This window comes from Gobius niger, assembly GCF_951799975.1.
Source record: "Gobius niger genome assembly, chromosome: 14".
In the NCBI taxonomy this organism is placed as follows: domain Eukaryota; kingdom Metazoa; phylum Chordata; class Actinopteri; order Gobiiformes; family Gobiidae; genus Gobius; species Gobius niger.
The window spans coordinates 33,154,113-33,171,947 of NC_136865.1; the positions used below are offsets into that span (position 1 = coordinate 33,154,113).

Here is a 17,835-nt window from a genome sequence, read left to right on the forward strand (position 1 = left end):
AACAAAAAAAAGACAAAAAACCCTTTTCCCTGGAAGGAAACACCGATATGTGGCACTCGTGGGCACCAGTTATTTACCTTTTACAAGGTTTAACCTGAAGCTAAAGCTAGCTAGCTCAACCAGCTCAACTGTTTATGGAAACAGCTGCGGTGGAGTCGCTCACACCTGGGCCCCCCCAACTCAAACTTTTATGTTTGACTTTACTAATCCAGACAAAGATGCTTCAATGCAGGATCATTTTATGTACGCCTGAAAATGATGAATAGCCTTAACCGTTTCCAATAGAAATGTAAAGCTCATATGTTATTAACAGTAGCTAACCTAGCTGCTCACTCTCCTCTACAAACATTTAGCAAACACTAAATCCATCTCATACGTTCCTGTCAGTCACTAATTACGCCTTTATCTGAGTCAGCTGTGTCAGGCGTTGCTATGGCGACGCCACAGCGGAGTGACATCCCAGTGATTTAACTACCGGACTAAAATAATGCACCAGCCAATCAGAATCCAGTATCACCCAGACCATGGTGTAAAGGAGACCGTTGAGTCTGTAGTAAAAGAAAAGAGTGATGTTTGTAAGTGTCTCCAGTGAGTTTTCAGCCTCTCCTTCCTCTGGTTTGTGGAGCTAAAAGGAAACTTTACCTCAGGACGCTGGGATTATTTGGTTACGATTTCGATTACAACAGTAAACGATTACAAAATTAGCATAATCGCAAAAAATCGCTAATCATTTTTTATTGTTTTTTTTTTTTTTTTTTTGCAATATTTTTTTGTTTTACTTTTTTTTTTCACATTTTTTGCTGGATTTTTGTCATTTTTTTGATGGATTTTTGTCACTTTTTTGATGGATTTTTGTCACTTTTTTGTGGATTTTTGTCACTTTTTTGTGGATTTTTGTCACTTTTTTGTGGATTTTTGTCACTTTTTTGATGGATTTTTGTCACTTTTTTGATGGATTTTTGTCACTTTTTTGATGGATTTTTGTCACTTTTTTGATGGATTTTTGTCATTTTTTTTAATGGATTTTTGTCTTTTTTTTGATGGATTTTTGTCACTTTTTTTAATGGATTTTTGTCTTTTTTTTGATGGATTTTTGTCACTTTTTTGATGGATTTTTGTCACTTTTTTCATGGATTTTTGTCACTTTTTTGCTGGATTTTTTTTAAAGGCAACAAATAATCGTTTGAATAATCGTGATTTCAATTATGACAAAAATAATCGTGATTATTATTTTCTCAATAATCGAGCAGCCCTAGCTGAAGGTTTTGGTCTGAAAACAAACGTTGCTCTGGAGGAATTGTGCTCTACAAATAAACGTGCCTTGATAACAGCGATGTCACGTATTATTATTCTTGTGCTGCAGGTGGAGCAGTCGTTCAGTCTGTTGGATCTGCAGGGCGTGAGCAGCAACAGCCCGTCTCAGGTACAGAACACTTCCCCTGACGGAGCTTTACCATCGACCTGTCTCTCTAACGCCCCCTCCTGCCTCGCCCTGTCTCTGTGTCGCCTCCTCCTGCCTCTCCCTGTCTCTGTGTCGCCCCCTCCTGCCTCTCCCTGTCTCTGCACTGAACTGACTCTCTGGCGCCTCCTCCTGCCTCTCTCTGTCTCTGTGTCGCCTCCTCCTGCCTCTCCCTGTCTCTGTGTCGCCTCCTCCTGCCTCTCTCTGTCTCTGTGTCGCCTCCTCCTGCCTCTCTCTGTCTCTGCACTGAACTGACTCTCTGGCGCCTCCTCCTGCCTCTCTCTGTCTCTGTGTCGCCTCCTCCTGCCTCTCTCTGTCTCTGCACTGAACTGACTCTCTGGCGCCTCCTCCTGCCTCTCTCTGTCTCTGTGGCGCCCCCTCCTGCCTCTCCCTGTCTCTGCACTGAACTGACTCTCTGGCGCCTCCTCCTGCCTCTCTCTGTCTCTGTGGCGCCCCCTCCTGCCTCTCCCTGTCTCTGTGTCGCCCCCTCCTGCCTCTCCCTGTCTCTGCACGGATCTGTCTCTCTAACGCCCCCTCCTGCCTCTCCCTGTCTCTGCACGGATCTGACTCTCTGGCGCCCCCCGCAGTTGGCCCTGGAGCACGAGCGTGGCGTCTGGCCGCTGCGCTCGCCGGAGGTGGATGACATCATCGCTCGGATCGGCCTGTGTCTACGGAGGATCTGCCCCGGAGCTCCGCCCACGTGAGCCGCTGTCATGTGTTTTTATTTTTGTTTATATCTGTCTGTCGAATAAACGCTAAGTCCGTCTGTCAGGAAGCTGCTGAAGCTGAGCCTGAAGCCTCCGGAGAGGGCGGCGCCCCTGCTGGAGAGGTGGGGGAACAGCAGACCGGAGCTGGGCCCGTGCGGTAATAAACTTTACTCTGTTCACCTTTACCCAAATCTCACCTGAGAGTTCACAGCCTGCAGGACAAAGGATCGGCTCATTTGAAAGCTAAGATCATTTATGCTTTTTGTTCATCTATTGCTAATATTTCCGCTTTTTTCACAATTTGTTTTTACTTAAATTGTGTCATGAGTTTCATGTTGCCATAACATAACATATTATATTATATTATATTATATTATATTATATTATTTTATTTTATTTTATTTTATTTTATTTTATTTTATTTTATTTTATTTTATTTTATTTTATTTTATTTTATTTTATTTTATTTTATTTTATTTTATTTTATTTTATTTTATTTTATTTTATTTTATTTTATTTTATTATACGGCTCTTCACAGCGTCAGTAGAAGCTCTGTTGATTTGAATGGGATTTCCCAACGTTCTCCCGGTCATTATTTCCTGATAAAGTTCCTCTGAGTCGGTGTTTTCATATCACTCGCACGTACGTAGCAGCGACACTATCTGTCCCGTCACTGAGAGAGAAGTCGGGGAATCGTGAGTCTGACTTTCAACTTACCCAGAGATTCACCACCTCCTCCAACTGCGCCTTCAGCTAAGTAGCTAGGCTAACTGCTCCTAGCCGGGGTCGGCCCGATGTTCCCCGGGTCCGATGTTCCCACGTACCTCGGGGAACATCGGGCCCTCCGGACGCCGGAGGGCCCGATGTTCCCCGACCGATGCAAGCAGTGAACACGCCCCCCGCCTCTCTCTTCACCGCTTGGCACAGAGCGGCCCTGTGCGCGCGGATAATGGAGCAACAAGCGGCTTGGTTTCGCTCATATCTAGCCTACTGATTAGGCTACTTTATAACATATTATAAGTCTTGTAGATCTCGCATTGTAATAGCCTACAACATGTTTGTACAACCTCAGAATAAGAACGTGTCGCAGTTCAGACAAGAAAAGTAAAATTGGCAACAAAAAAACTCACCCACAGCCGCTTTTCTTGTATGTAAACAGATCTCCCTGCTTGCTTGATTGGTTCGTTGTTGTAGCTCGATCGTGCGTAAATCCATGTTTTTTTCTTGTGATTGTCCGTGAGCCCCAGCGTAGTCCATCACGCGGTGTGCGGAGAGCCAAGTGCAGCGGCTCGTGCCATAGCTGCTCCTAACTCTCAGCAAGTCTTTTCTGATGCTGCGCTCCAGCCTTATACACATTAAATTAGGGTCTTTTTACGATGCATTGCGTCCTCACTCCTCTCCCAGCGCCGCCGCCTGTCATGCTCGCATTACGCACTGTGCTTTGGCCATCAGACGCTCTGAGAGGCACCACTGAGGCCACTGACACTGAATGACGTTGAACTGTATTTGCGCCGCTGTTTTTTGACATAATAAAAACGATCCATAGCCTATATTAAATGAGAACGCTGAGGAAGCGCAGCAAAGGAAAAGAGATCGGGGCTTATGGCACAATTACGCGGCACCACGGGTGGACCTGTGAACACCCAATTTTGTCCAAGCCCACCCCACGGTCCTGATCATTCAGTGTTCACTGCCTCTCCAGGACAGAGACATCTGCGCGGTCTGCACCTCTGTCTGCAGGACGCGCACATCTGGCTGTCTCTGTGCAGATGTTGCATGGTGTACTAGTTCCTTGTGCCTCGACATGTCATCCCTGCTTGCACCCTCCGCTGTGACCGGCTCCAGAGACACTACAGGCTAACGTAGTGTTGGGGCATGAGTAGCCTACTTATATTTGCAGATGATAGTTTTACGTTTTGCCTGATGAATGAAGAGCGCTGCATAATGCCTGTGCGTAAGTCTACCCTGATCGCATGCAGCGTTGGCACTTGTATTGACGGGGGAACATCGGGACTTTTTAATATGCGAGGTACCGATGTTCCCCGCACCCCTTCTAGCCTAGCAAAACGTTGCCGAGCAACGCGCAAAGTTTTGGGAACTATTTGTCGCAGAAGTCACTAAATAAACCTTTGGACCTTCATAAAAGTGTACGAAGTTTATGTTGTGTGTTCAGTTGCAAATGGCCGAATAATAAGCGGGATCATGTATCATGCTGGTCATTATCGGGAAAATAAGAACCGACAGGGTGAACTGGACCAGCGTTCTATACATTATGCCTTACATATTACGTTATATTATATTATGTTATATTATTTATATTATTTTTAGGAGGCTTCTCTCTCCAGTACTGGTGTGTGTGTGATCTCCTGGGGCTTCCGTACAGAGACGAGGTGCAGTGGGTGAGTCGGCATCAAACACCAGATGTTTATGGACCTGCTCCCGTTATTAAGTTCTGATCTGCTTCAGGACGTGGACACCATTTATCTGAGTCAGGACACGAGGGAGCTGACGCTGCAGGACTTCATCCACCTGGACAACAGGCGAGTCTGAAGCTGAAGGAGATGAAGACTGTGGATCTTTACTTTATTTTACTGAGCTAGATGGTCAGGGTGCTCTCTATAGTCCCTCTGTAGAAAAAAAATGACCAAAAATCACACAAAAATCACAAAAAAAAATAAAAAAAAAATAAAAAAAATAAAAAAAAATCTGACAAAAAATCACAAAAAACTGAAAAAAACTGAAAAAAAACAACACAAAATGACCAAAAATGACAAAAAATGACGAAAAAAGATTATTTTTTTTACAAAAAATTTACAAAAAATTTACAAAAAATTACAAAAAATTACAAAAAAAATGACAAAAAAATTACTAAAAATTACAAAAAATTACAAAAAATTGCAAAAAAAATTACAAAAAAAAAAAAAAAAAACTGACAAAAAAATGAAAAAAAAAACAAACTAAAAATTACAAAAAAATGAAAAAAAATGACACAAAATTGCAAAAAAATGACAAAGAAACAAAAAAAAAATGACCAAAAAATGACAAAAAATGACGAAAAAAACACAACAAAATGACAAAAAATGACCAAAAGAAAATGACAAAAAATGACAATGTCTCTATAGTCCGTCTGTAGAAGAACCTCAGTGATGGAGCTGATGTTTGTCTGCTCTGGTTTGCAGAGATCTGGTCCCGATCATCTCAGCGCTGGAGTTTAACCAGTGGTTCATCAAACTCTGCGTGAAAGATCACAAACTGGTGACTAATTAAGTTTATTATGATGTTTATTGTTGTTTATTATTGTGATTATTGTTGTTTATCGCTACATGTTGTGGTTTCAGTCGTCGGAGGCGAGCGAGGCGCTCCTCCGTGTGGTCGCTCGCTCCAGTCGCCTCGAGGAGCTGGTGCTGGACAACGCTGGACTGCGCAGGTCAGGCCTTCACAATAAAAGACATTATTTACCTCATATACAGCAGGTCAGGCCTTCACAATAAAAGACATTATTTACCTCATATACAGCAGGTCAGGCCTTCACAATAAAATACATTATTTACCTCATATACAGCAGGTCAGGCCTTCACAATAAAAGACATTATTTACCTCATATACAGCAGGTCAGGCCTTCACAATAAAAGACATTATTTACCTCATATACAGCAGGTCAGGCCTTCACAATAAAAGACATTATTTACCTCATATACAGGAGGTCAGGCCTTCACAATAAAAGACAGTATTTACCTCATATACAGGAGGTCAGGCCTTCACAATAAAAGACATTATTTACCTAAGTTTTCAGTGTTTTATTCTGAAATCCTCCTGTTTTCACCGGTTTTATTCTGAAATCGTCCTGTTTTCACTGGTTTTATTCTGAAATCCCCCTGTTTTATTGTGAAATCCTCCTGTTTTCACCTGTTTTATTCTGAAATCCCCCTGTTTTATTGTGAAATCCCCCTGTTTTCACCTGTTTTATTCTGAAATCCCCCTGTTTTATTGTGAAATCCCCCTGTTTTATTGTGAAATCCTCCTGTTTTCACCTGTTTTATTGTGAAATCCTCCTGTTTTATTGTGAAATCCTCCTGTTTTATTGTGAAATCCTCCTGTTTTATTGTGAAATCCTCCTGTTTTATTGTGAAATCCTCCTGTTTTCACCTGTTTTATTGTGAAATCCCCCTGTTTTATTGTGAAATCCCCCTGTTTTATTGTGAAATCCTCCTGTTTTATTGTGAAATCCTTTTGTTTTATTGTGAAATCCCCTTGTTTTATTGTGAAATCCCCCTGTTTTATTGTGAAATCCTCCTGTTTTATTGTGAAATCCTCCTGTTTTATTGTGAAATCCTCTTGTTTTATTGTGAAATCCTCCTGTTTTATTGTGAAATCCCCCTGTTTTATTGTGAAATCCTCCTGTTTTATTGTGAAATCCTCCTGTTTTATTGTGAAATCCTCCTGTTTTATTGTGAAATCCCCCTGTTTTATTGTGAAATCCCCTTGTTTTATTGTGAAATCCTCCTGTTTTATTGTGAAATCCTCCTGTTTTATTGTGAAATCCTCTTGTTTTATTCTGAAATCCCCTTGTTTTATTGTGAAATCCCCGTTTTATTGTGAAATCCTCCTATTTTTTTGTGAAATCCTCCTGTTTTATTGTGAAATCCTCCTGTTTTATTGTGAAATCCTCCTGTTTTCACCTGTTTTATTGTGAAATCCCCCTATTTTTTTGTGAAATCCTCCTGTTTTATTGTGAAATCCTCCTGTTTTATTGTGAAATCCTCCTGTTTTATTGTGAAATCCTCCTGTTTTCACCTGTTTTATTCTGAAATCCTCCTGTTTTCACCTGTTTTATTGTGAAATCCTCCTGTTTTATTCTGAAATCCCCCTGTTTTATTGTGAAATCCTCCTGTTTTCACCAGTTTTTTTCTGAAATCCTCCTGTTTTCACCGGTTTTATTGTGAAATCCTCCTGTTTTCACCGGTTTCATTGTGAAATCCTCCTGTTTTATTGTGAAATCCCCCTATTTTTTTGTGAAATCCTCCTGTTTTATTGTGAAATCCCCTGTTTTATTGTGAAATCCTCCTGTTTTATTTTGAAATCCTCCTGTTTCATTGTGAAATCCTCCTGTTTTATTGTGAAATCCTCCTGTTTTATTCTGAAATCCTCCTGTTTTATTGTGAAATCCTCCTGTTTTATTGTGAAATCCCCCTGTTTTGTTCTGAAATCCTCCTGTTTTCACCAGTTTTATTCTGAAATCCTCCTGTTTTCACCTGTTTTATTGTGAAATCCTCTTGTTTTATTGTGAAATCCTCCTGTTTTATTGTGAAATCCTCCTGTTTTATTGTGAAATCCTCCTGTTTTATTGTGAAATCCTCCTGTTTTATTGTGAAATCCTCCTGTTTTCAGTGTTTTATTGTGAAATCCTCCTGTTTTCACCTGTTTTATTGTGAAATCCCCCTGTTTTCACCGGTTTTATTGTGAAATCCCCCTGTTTTATTGTGAAATCCTCCTGTTTTCACCTGTTTTATTGTGAAATCCCCCTGTTTTATTGTGAAATCCTCCTGTTTTATTCTGAAATCCTCCTGTTTCATTGTGAAATCCTCCTGTTTTATTGTGAAATCCTCCTGTTTTATTCTGAAATCCTCCTGTTTCATTGTGAAATCCTCCTGTTTTATTGTGAAATCCCCCTGTTTTGTTCTGAAATCCTCCTGTTTTCACCTGTTTTATTGTGAAATCCTCCTGTTTTATTGTGAAATCCTCCTGTTTTCAGTGTTTTATTCTGAAATCCTCCTGTTTTATCCTGAAATCCTCCTGTTTTATTGTGAAATCCTCCTGTTTTCAGTGTTTTATTCTGAAATCCTCCTGTTTTATTGTGAAATCCTCCTGTTTTATTGTGAAATCCTCCTGTTTTATTGTGAAATCCTCCTGTTTTATTGTGAAATCCTCCTGTTTTATTGTGAAATCCTCCTGTTTTATTGTGAAATCCTCCTGTTTTCAGTGTTTTATTGTGAAATCCTCCTGTTTTCACCTGTTTTATTGTGAAATCCCCCTGTTTTCACCTGTTTTATTGTGAAATCCCCCTGTTTTCACCTGTTTTATTCTGAAATCCCTGTTTGCAGTGACTTTGCTCAGAAGTTGGCGGCGGCGCTGGCTCATAACCCCGCCTCCGCGCTTCACTCTCTGACGCTCAGTAACAACTCCCTCGAAGACAAAGGTGAGGATGAAAACACGCCCCTCATTTGCATATTCGCCCCGTTTATGTTAATGAGATGATGTCATGTGACGCAGGCGCGGCGGCTCTGGCTGCGCAGTTCGCCAAACTCCCCCTGGGCCTGAAGCGGCTGAACCTCTGCAGAACCGGACTCTCCCCCAAAGGTTCAAGGACTTACTGACTTTATTCAAAAACTGAACCATTGAAACTTTTGTGTCTCCGTGTTTCCTGCAGGAGTGAACAGTGTGTTTCAGTCTCTGAGCTCCAACCCCGTCATCAGCTCCAGCCTGAAGGAGCTCAACCTGTCGGCCAACTCGCTGCGGGGCGACGACCTGGGGGTGAGTCTGTGTGATAGATACAGACGCATCTCTGGAATCGCCCATATATGGTCATGTTTGAAAACAGTTAAGGGGGAAAACAATTAAAAAAAAATCTAAACTTTTTCTAATTATTCAAAAACTACTTGAACAAATGCTGAATTATGAATATAGTTTCTACTAAATAATGATACAAAGACATGGGGAGGAGCAAAGTGGTTCAACAGCCCATAAATACATGAATAACGGAGAATGCTAACATGATGCTACATGTTAGCATCGGGCTAATGCTAACGGTTAGCTAGCGCTAGCTACAACTGCAGTTTTTTCACTTCTACTGAACAATCTGCTGTGAGAAAATATCCATATGGACCTGATTTACACCTGACTTTATTTATGTGATAAAAAAGTTCATATTCCACCAGAAAATGGCAAAAAGAGTGAAAAATTGAATTTCCCTAAAGATTCTATTTCCCCCTCGGCGAAGCCACGCCCCCTTCTATGACGAGATGCGTCTGTGTCTATCTCTGTGTGATCTCACGTTCCTCCTGTGGTTCTTCAGCAGCTCCACAGTTTCCTGGGTGAAGCCAACGTTCTGGAGATGCTGGACGTTTCTCACAGCGACTGCTCCGTGGAACAGGTCTCACACCAACACTACAGACTCACGAAGGGCAGTCGTCTGGACGGGGTTTTGTTACTACAGGACAATGTGTCTCTTTGCAAAATATCGCGATACTTTTGCTGCGATATTTGATCAAAGTATTGATACTTTCAATACTTTTCTGAATCATGTCAAGGATGAATTAAAGGATCTATATCCTGCTATTTTAGCCATTCCAAAGTGAAGTATAGGCATTTATATGATATATTGTACCTCTACCATTATGGAGCACTCATTTTTGTGATAAATATAAGTGTTTTCTGGAGGTATTTTTCAAACCCGGAAGACACAACGCTTCGATTCAGTTAACTCCGCCCCCTCTCCCAGTTAACTCCGCCCCCTCTCTCCGCTCATACTTTACCGTAATATAAATAAACAGCAATAAGTGAAGATACTTCACGATGCAGTTATACGGAGTTGACATCTGCAACACAGCTTCATAAATGGCTAACACACATGCTAATATGCTAACACACAAGCTAATATGCTAACACACACATGCTAATATGCTAACACACATGCTAATATGCTAACACACAAGCTAATATGCTAACACACAAGCTAATATGCTAACACACAAGCTAATATGCTAACACACATGCTAACATGCTAACACACATGCTAATATGCTAACACACACATGCTAATATGCTAACACACATGCTAATATGCTAACACACACATGCTAATATGCTAACACACATGCTAATATGCTAACACACAAGCTAATATGCTAACACACAAGCTAATATGCTAACACACATGCTAATATGCTAACACACATGCTAATATGCTAACACACACATGCTAATATGCTAACACACAAGCTAATATGCTAACACACATGCTAATATGCTAACACACAAGCTAATATGCTAACACACAAGCTAATATGCTAACACACAAGCTAATATGCTAACACACAAGCTAATATGCTAACACACAAGCTAATATGCTAACACACAAGCTAATATGCTAACACACAAGCTAATATGCTAACACACATGCTTATATGCTAACACACAAGCTAATATGCTAACACACATGCTAATATGCTAACACACATGCTAATATGCTAACACACAAGCTAACCCGCGTTTGGACTGACTCACCCTCTGCTCCATCGCTGTTCACATTGTGGGACTCGCGTTGGTTATAAAAGTTAATCCACTTTGATTCTGGTGAAGGTTCACACTGTGGTTCTTCTCGTGGTCCCTGTGGTTCTTCTTGTCCCTGTGGTTCTTCTTGTCCCTGTGGTTCTTCTTGTGGTCCCTGTGGTTCTTCTTGTCCCTGTGGTTCTTCTTGTCCCTGTGGTTCTTCTCGTGGTCCCTGTGGTTCTTCTCGTGGTCCCTGTGGTTCTTCTTGTCCCTGTGGTTCTTCTCGTGGTCCCTGTGGTTCTTCTCATGGTCCTTGTGGTTCTTCTCATGGTCCCTGTGGTTCTTCTTGTCCCTGTGGTTCTTCTTGTCCCTGTGGTTCTTCTTCTTGTCCCTGTGGTTCTTCTTGTCCCTGTGGTTCTTCTTGTCCCTGTGGTTCTTCTCATGGTCCCTGTGGTTCTTCTTGTCCCTGTGGTTCTTCTCATGGTCCCTGTGGTTCTTCTCATGGTCCCTGTGGTTCTTCTCATGGTCCCTGTGGTTCTTCTTGTCCCTGTGGTTCTTCTCATGGTCCCTGTGGTTCTTCTCATGGTCCCTGTGGTTCTTCTCATGGTCCCTGTGGTTCTTCTCGTGGTCCCTGTGGTTCTTCTCGTGGTCCCTGTGGTTCTTCTCGTGGTCCCTGTGGTTCTTCTTGTCCCTGTGGTTCCTCTTGTCCCTGTGGTTCTTCTTCTCGTCCCTGTGGTTCTTCTCATGGTCCCTGTGGTTCTTCTCATGGTCCCTGTGGTTCTTCTCGTGGTCCCTGTGGTTCTTCTTGTCCCTGTGGTTCCTCTTGTCCCTGTGGTTCTTCTTCTCGTCCCTGTGGTTCTTCTTCTCGTCCCTGTGGTTCTTCTCGTGGTCCCTGTGGTTCTTCTCGTGGTCCCTGTGGTTCTTCTTGTCCCTGTGGTTCTTCTTGTCCCTGTGGTTCTTCTTGTCCCTGTGGTTCTTCTTGTCCCTGTGGTTCTTCTTGTCCCTGTGGTTCTTCTTGTCCCTGTGGTTCTTCTTGTCCCTGTGGTTCTTCTTGTCCCTGTGGTTCTTCTCATGGTCCCTGTGGTTCTTCTTGTCCCTGTGGTTCTTCTTGTCCCTGTGGTTCTTCTTGTCCCTGTGGTTCTTCTCGTGGTCCCTGTGGTTCTTCTCATGGTCCCTGTGGTTCTTCTTGTCCATGTGGTTCTTCTTGTCCCTGTGGTTCTTCTTGTCCCTGTGGTTCTTCTCATGGTCCCTGTGGTTCTTCTCGTGGTCCCTGTGGTTCTTCTCATGGTCCCTGTGGTTCTTCTCATGGTCCCTGTGGTTCTTCTTGTCCCTGTGGTTCTTCTCATGGTCCCTGTGGTTCTTCTCGTGGTCCCTGTGGTTCTTCTCATGGTCCCTGTGGTTCTTCTTGTCCCTGTGGTTCTTCTTGTCCCTGTGGTTCTTCTCATGGTCCCTGTGGTTCTTCTCGTGGTCCCTGTGGTTCTTCTCATGGTCCCTGTGGTTCTTCTTGTCCCTGTGGTTCTTCTCATGGTCCCTGTGGTTCTTCTCATGGTCCCTGTGGTTCTTCTTGTCCCTGTGGTTCTTCTCGTGGTCCCTGTGGTTCTTCTCATGGTCCCTGTGGTTCTTCTTCTTGTCCCTGTGGTTCTTCTCGTCCCTGTGGTTCTTCTCATGGTCCCTGTGGTTCTTCTTGTCCCTGTGGTTCTTCTCATGGTCCCTGTGGTTCTTCTTGTCCCTGTGGTTCTTCTTGTCCCTGTGGTTATTCTCGTCCCTGTGGTTCTTCTCATGGTCCCTGTGGTTCTTCTTGTCCCTGTGGTTCTTCTTGTCCCTGTGGTTCTTCTCGTCCCTGTGGTTCTTCTCGTGGTCCCTGTGGTTCTTCTCATGGTCCCTGTGGTTCTTCTCATGGTCCCTGTGGTTCTTCTTGTCCCTGTGGTTCTTCTTGTCCCTGTGGTTCTTCTCATGGTCCCTGTGGTTCTTCTCGTGGTCCCTGTGGTTCTTCTCATGGTCCCTGTGGTTCTTCTTGTCCCTGTGGTTCTTCTCATGGTCCCTGTGGTTCTTCTCATGGTCCCTGTGGTTCTTCTCATGGTCCCTGTGGTTCTTCTCATGGTCCCTGTGGTTCTTCTTGTCCCTGTGGTTCTTCTCATGGTCCCTGTGGTTCTTCTTGTCCCTGTGGTTCTTCTCATGGTCCCTGTGGTTCTTCTTGTCCCTGTGGTTCTTCTCGTGGTCCCTGTGGTTCTTCTTGTCCCTGTGGTTCTTCTCATGGTCCCTGTGGTTCTTCTCATGGTCCCTGTGGTTCTTCTCATGGTCCCTGTGGTTCTTCTCATGGTCCCTGTGGTTCTTCTTGTCCCTGTGGTTCTTCTTGTCCCTGTGGTTCTTCTCGTCCCTGTGGTTCTTCTCGTGGTCCCTGTGGTTCTTCTCGTGGTCCCTGTGGTTCTTCTCATGGTCCCTGTGGTTCTTCTCGTCCCTGTGGTTCTTCTCATGGTCCCTGTGGTTCTTCTCGTCCCTGTGGTTCTTCTTGTCCCTGTGGTTCTTCTCATGGTCCCTGTGGTTCTTCTCGTCCCTGTGGTTCTTCTGGTCCCTGTGGTTCTTCTCATGGTCCCTGTGGTTCTTCTTGTCCCTGTGGTTCTTCTCGTGGTCCCTGTGGTTCTTCTTGTCCCTGTGGTTCTTCTTGTCCCTGTGGTTCTTCTCATGGTCCCTGTGGTTCTTCTCATGGTCCCTGTGGTTCTTCTTGTCCCTGTGGTTCTTCTTCTTGTCCCTGTGGTTCTTCTTCTTGTCCCTGTGGTTCTTCTTCTTGTCCCTGTGGTTCTTCTTGTCCCTGTGGTTCTTCTCGTGGTCCCTGTGGTTCTTCCTGTGGTTCCTCACAGACTATAACGTGTCTCTGGTTCTCCTCAGCTCTGCTCGTCTCTGCTCAGGGGAAGCCTCCAACATCTGTCCGTCCTCAACATGTCCAAGTGTGTCTTCTCCCACAGGTCAGTGACGATATATGAGAGTTTCTGTTATAATAATGATCATATATGAGGGTTTCTGTTATAATAATGATCATATATGAGAGTTTCTGTTATAATAATGATGATATATGAGAGTTTCTGTTATAATAATGATCATATATGAGGGTTTCTGTTATAATAATGATCATATATGAGAGTTTCTGTTATAATAATGATCATATATGAGAGTTTCTGTTATAATAATGATCATATATGAGAGTTTCTGTTATAATAATGATGATATATGAGGGTTTCTGTTATAATAATGATCATATATGAGAGTTTCTGTTATAATAATGATCATATATGAGAGTTTCTGTTATAATAATGATCATATATGAGAGTTTCTGTTATAATAATGATCATATATGAGAGTTTCTGTTATAATAATGATCATATATGAGAGTTTCTGTTATAATAATGATCATATATGAGAGTTTCTGTTATAATAATGATCATATATGAGAGTTTCTGTTATAATAATGATCATATATGAGGGTTTCCGTTATAATAATGATCATATATTAGAGTTTCTGTTATAATAATGATCATATATGAGGGTTTCCGTTATAATAATGATCATATATGAGAGTTTCTGTTATAATAATGATCATATATGAGAGTTTCTGTTATAATAATGATCATATATGAGAGTTTCCGTTATAATAATGATCATATATGAGTGTTTCTGTTATAATAATGATCATATATGAGAGTTTCTGTTATAATAATGATCATATATGAGAGTTTCTGTTATAATAATGATCATATATGAGAGTTTCTGTTATAATAATGATCATATATGAGAGTTTCTGTTATGATAATGATCATATATGAGGGTTTCTGTTATAATAATGATCATATATGAGAGTTTCTGTTATAATAATGATCATATATTAGAGTTTCTGTTATAATAATGATCATATATGAGAGTTTCTGTTATAATAATGATCATATATGAGAGTTTCTGTTATAATAATGATCATATATGAGAGTTTCTGTTATAATAATGATCATATATGAGAGTTTCTGTTATAATAATGATCATATATGAGGGTTTCTGTTATAATAATGATCATATATGAGAGTTTCTGTTATAATAATGATCATATATGAGAGTTTCTGTTATAATAATGATCATATATGAGAGTTTCTGTTATAATAATGATCATATATGAGAGTTTCTGTTATAATAATGATCATATATGAGAGTTTCTGTTATAATAATGATCATATATGAGGGTTTCTGTTATAATAATGATCATATATGAGAGTTTCTGTTATAATAATGATCATATATGAGAGTTTCTGTTATAATAATGATCATATATGAGAGTTTCTGTTATAATAATGATCATATATGAGAGTTTCTGTTATAATAATGATCATATATGAGAGTTTCTGTTATAATAATGATCATATATGAGGGTTTCTGTTATAATAATGATCATATATGAGAGTTTCTGTTATAATAATGATCATATATGAGAGTTTCTGTTATAATAATGATCATATATGAGGGTTTCTGTTATAATAATGATCATATATGAGGGTTTCCGTTATAATAATGATCATATATGAGAGTTTCTGTTATAATAATGATCATATATGAGAGTTTCCGTTATAATAATGATCATATATGAGAGTTTCTGTTATAATAATGATCATATATGAGAGTTTCTGTTATAATAATGATCATATATGAGAGTTTCTGTTATAATAATGATCATATATGAGAGTTTCTGTTATAATAATGATCATATATGAGAGTTTCTTTTATAATAATGATCATATATGAGAGTTTCCGTTATAATAATGATCATATATGAGAGTTTCTGTTATAATAATGATGATATATGAGAGTTTCTGTTATAATAATGATGATATATGAGAGTTTCTGTTATAATAATGATGATATATGAGAGTTTCTGTTATAATAATGATCATATATGAGAGTTTCTGTTATAATAATGATCATATATTAGAGTTTCTTTTATAATAATGATCATATATGAGAGTTTCTGTTATAATAATGATCATATATTACAGTTTCTGTTATAATAATGAGAGTTTCTGTTATAATAATGATCATATATGAGAGTTTCTGTTATAATAATGATCATATATGAGAGTTTCCGTTATAATAATGATCATATATGAGAGTTTGTTATAATAATGATCATATATGAGTGTTTCTGTTATAATAATGATCATATATGAGAGTTTCCGTTATAATAATGATCATATATGAGAGTTTCTGTTATAATAATGATCATATATGAGGGTTTCTGTTATAATAATGATCATATATGAGAGTTTCCGTTATAATAATGATCATATATGAGAGTTTCCGTTATAATAATGATCATATATGAGAGTTTCCGTTATAATAATGATCATATATGAGAGTTTCTGTTATAATAATGATCATATATGAGAGTTTCCGTTATAATAATGATCATATATGAGAGTTTCTGTTATAATAATGATCATATATGAGGGTTTCTGTTATAATAATGATCATATATGAGAGTTTCTGTTATAATAATGATCATATATGAGAGTTTCTGTTATAATAATGATCATATATGAGAGTTTCTGTTATAATAATGAGAGTTTCTGTTATAATAATGATCATATATGAGAGTTTCTGTTATAATAATGATCATATATGAGAGTTTCTGTTATAATAATGATCATATATGAGGGTTTCTGTTATAATAATGATCATATATGAGAGTTTCTGTTATAATATTGATCATATATGAGAGTTTCTGTTATAATAATGATCATATATGAGAGTTTCTGTTATAATAATGATCATATATGAGAGTTTCTGTTATAATAATGATCATATATGAGAGTTTCTGTTATAATAATGATCATATATGAGAGTTTCTGTTATAATAATGATCATATATGAGAGTTTCTGTTATAATAATGATCATATATGAGAGTTTCTGTTATAATAATGATCATATATGAGAGTTTCTGTTATAATAATGATCATATATGAGAGTTTCTGTTATAATAATGATCATATATGAGAGTTTCTGTTATAATAATGATCATATGTTCGAGTTTCTGTTATAATAATGATCATATATGAGAGTTTCTGTTATAATAATGATCATATATGAGAGTTTCTGTTATAATAATGATCATATATGAGAGTTTCTGTTATAATAATGATCATATATGAGAGTTTCTGTTATAATAATGATCATATATGAGGGTTTCTGTTATAATAATGATCATATATGAGGGTTTCTGTTATAATAATGATCATATATGAGAGTTTCTGTTATAATAATGATCATATATGAGTGTTTCCGTTATAATAATGATCATATAGGAGAGTTTCTGTTATAATAATGATCATATATGAGAGTTTCTGTTATAATAATGATCATATATGAGAGTTTCTGTTATAATAATGATCATATATGAGAGTTTGTTATAATAATGATCATATATGAGAGTTTCCGTTATAATAATGATCATATATGAGAGTTTCTGTTATAATAATGATCATATATGAGAGTTTCCGTTATAATAATGATCATATATGAGAGTTTCTGTTATAATAATGATCATATATGAGAGTTTCCGTTATAATAATGATCATATATGAGGGTTTCTGTTATAATAATGATCATATATGAGAGTTTCTGTTATAATAATGATCATATATGAGAGTTTGTTATAATAATGATCATATATGAGAGTTTCCGTTATAATAATGATCATATATGAGAGTTTCTGTTATAATAATGATCATATATGAGAGTTTCCGTTATAATAATGATCATATATGAGTGTTTCCGTTATAATAATGATCATATATGAGAGTTTCTGTTATAATAATGATCATATATGAGAGTTTCTGTTATAATAATGATCATATATGAGAGTTTCTGTTATAATAATGATCATATATGAGAGTTTCTGTTATAATAATGATCATATATTACAGTTTCTGTTATAATAATGATCATATATGAGAGTTTCTGTTATAATAATGATCATATATGAGAGTTTCTGTTATAATAATGATCATATATGAGAGTTTCTGTTATAATAATGATCATATATGAGAGTTTCTGTTATAATAATGATCATATATGAGAGTTTCTGTTATAATAATGATCATATATGAGAGTTTCTGTTATAATAATGATCATATATGAGAGTTTTTGTTATAATAATGATCATATATGAGAGTTTCTGTTATAATAATGATCATATATGAGAGTTTTTGTTATATAATGATCATATATGAGAGTTTCTGTTATAATAATGATCATATATGAGAGTTTCTGTTATAATAATGATCATATATGAGAGTTTCTTTTATAATAATGATCATATATTAGAGTTTCCGTTATAATAATGATCATATATGAGAGTTTCTTTTAT

At 38.4% G+C, this 17,835-nt stretch overlaps 1 protein-coding gene across 1 annotated transcript in view; it reads left to right on the forward strand.

Annotated features, from left to right (window-relative positions):
- LOC306973775 (uncharacterized protein) overlaps positions 1-17,835 on the forward strand; it is a gene marked incomplete at both ends in the record, with an annotated part of 61,377 nt that overhangs the window by 3,433 nt on the left and 40,109 nt on the right. Inside the window, 12 exons of the mRNA XM_079570768.1 lie at positions 1,364-1,423; positions 2,047-2,159; positions 2,232-2,323; positions 4,496-4,566; positions 4,634-4,707; positions 5,347-5,422; positions 5,506-5,594; positions 8,269-8,363; positions 8,438-8,524; positions 8,595-8,698; positions 9,240-9,317; positions 13,322-13,398. Of these exons, the coding sequence (XP_079426894.1) occupies positions 1,364-1,423; positions 2,047-2,159; positions 2,232-2,323; positions 4,496-4,566; positions 4,634-4,707; positions 5,347-5,422; positions 5,506-5,594; positions 8,269-8,363; positions 8,438-8,524; positions 8,595-8,698; positions 9,240-9,317; positions 13,322-13,398 (1,016 nt within the window). The remainder of the gene's footprint in view (positions 1-1,363; positions 1,424-2,046; positions 2,160-2,231; positions 2,324-4,495; positions 4,567-4,633; positions 4,708-5,346; positions 5,423-5,505; positions 5,595-8,268; positions 8,364-8,437; positions 8,525-8,594; positions 8,699-9,239; positions 9,318-13,321; positions 13,399-17,835) is intronic.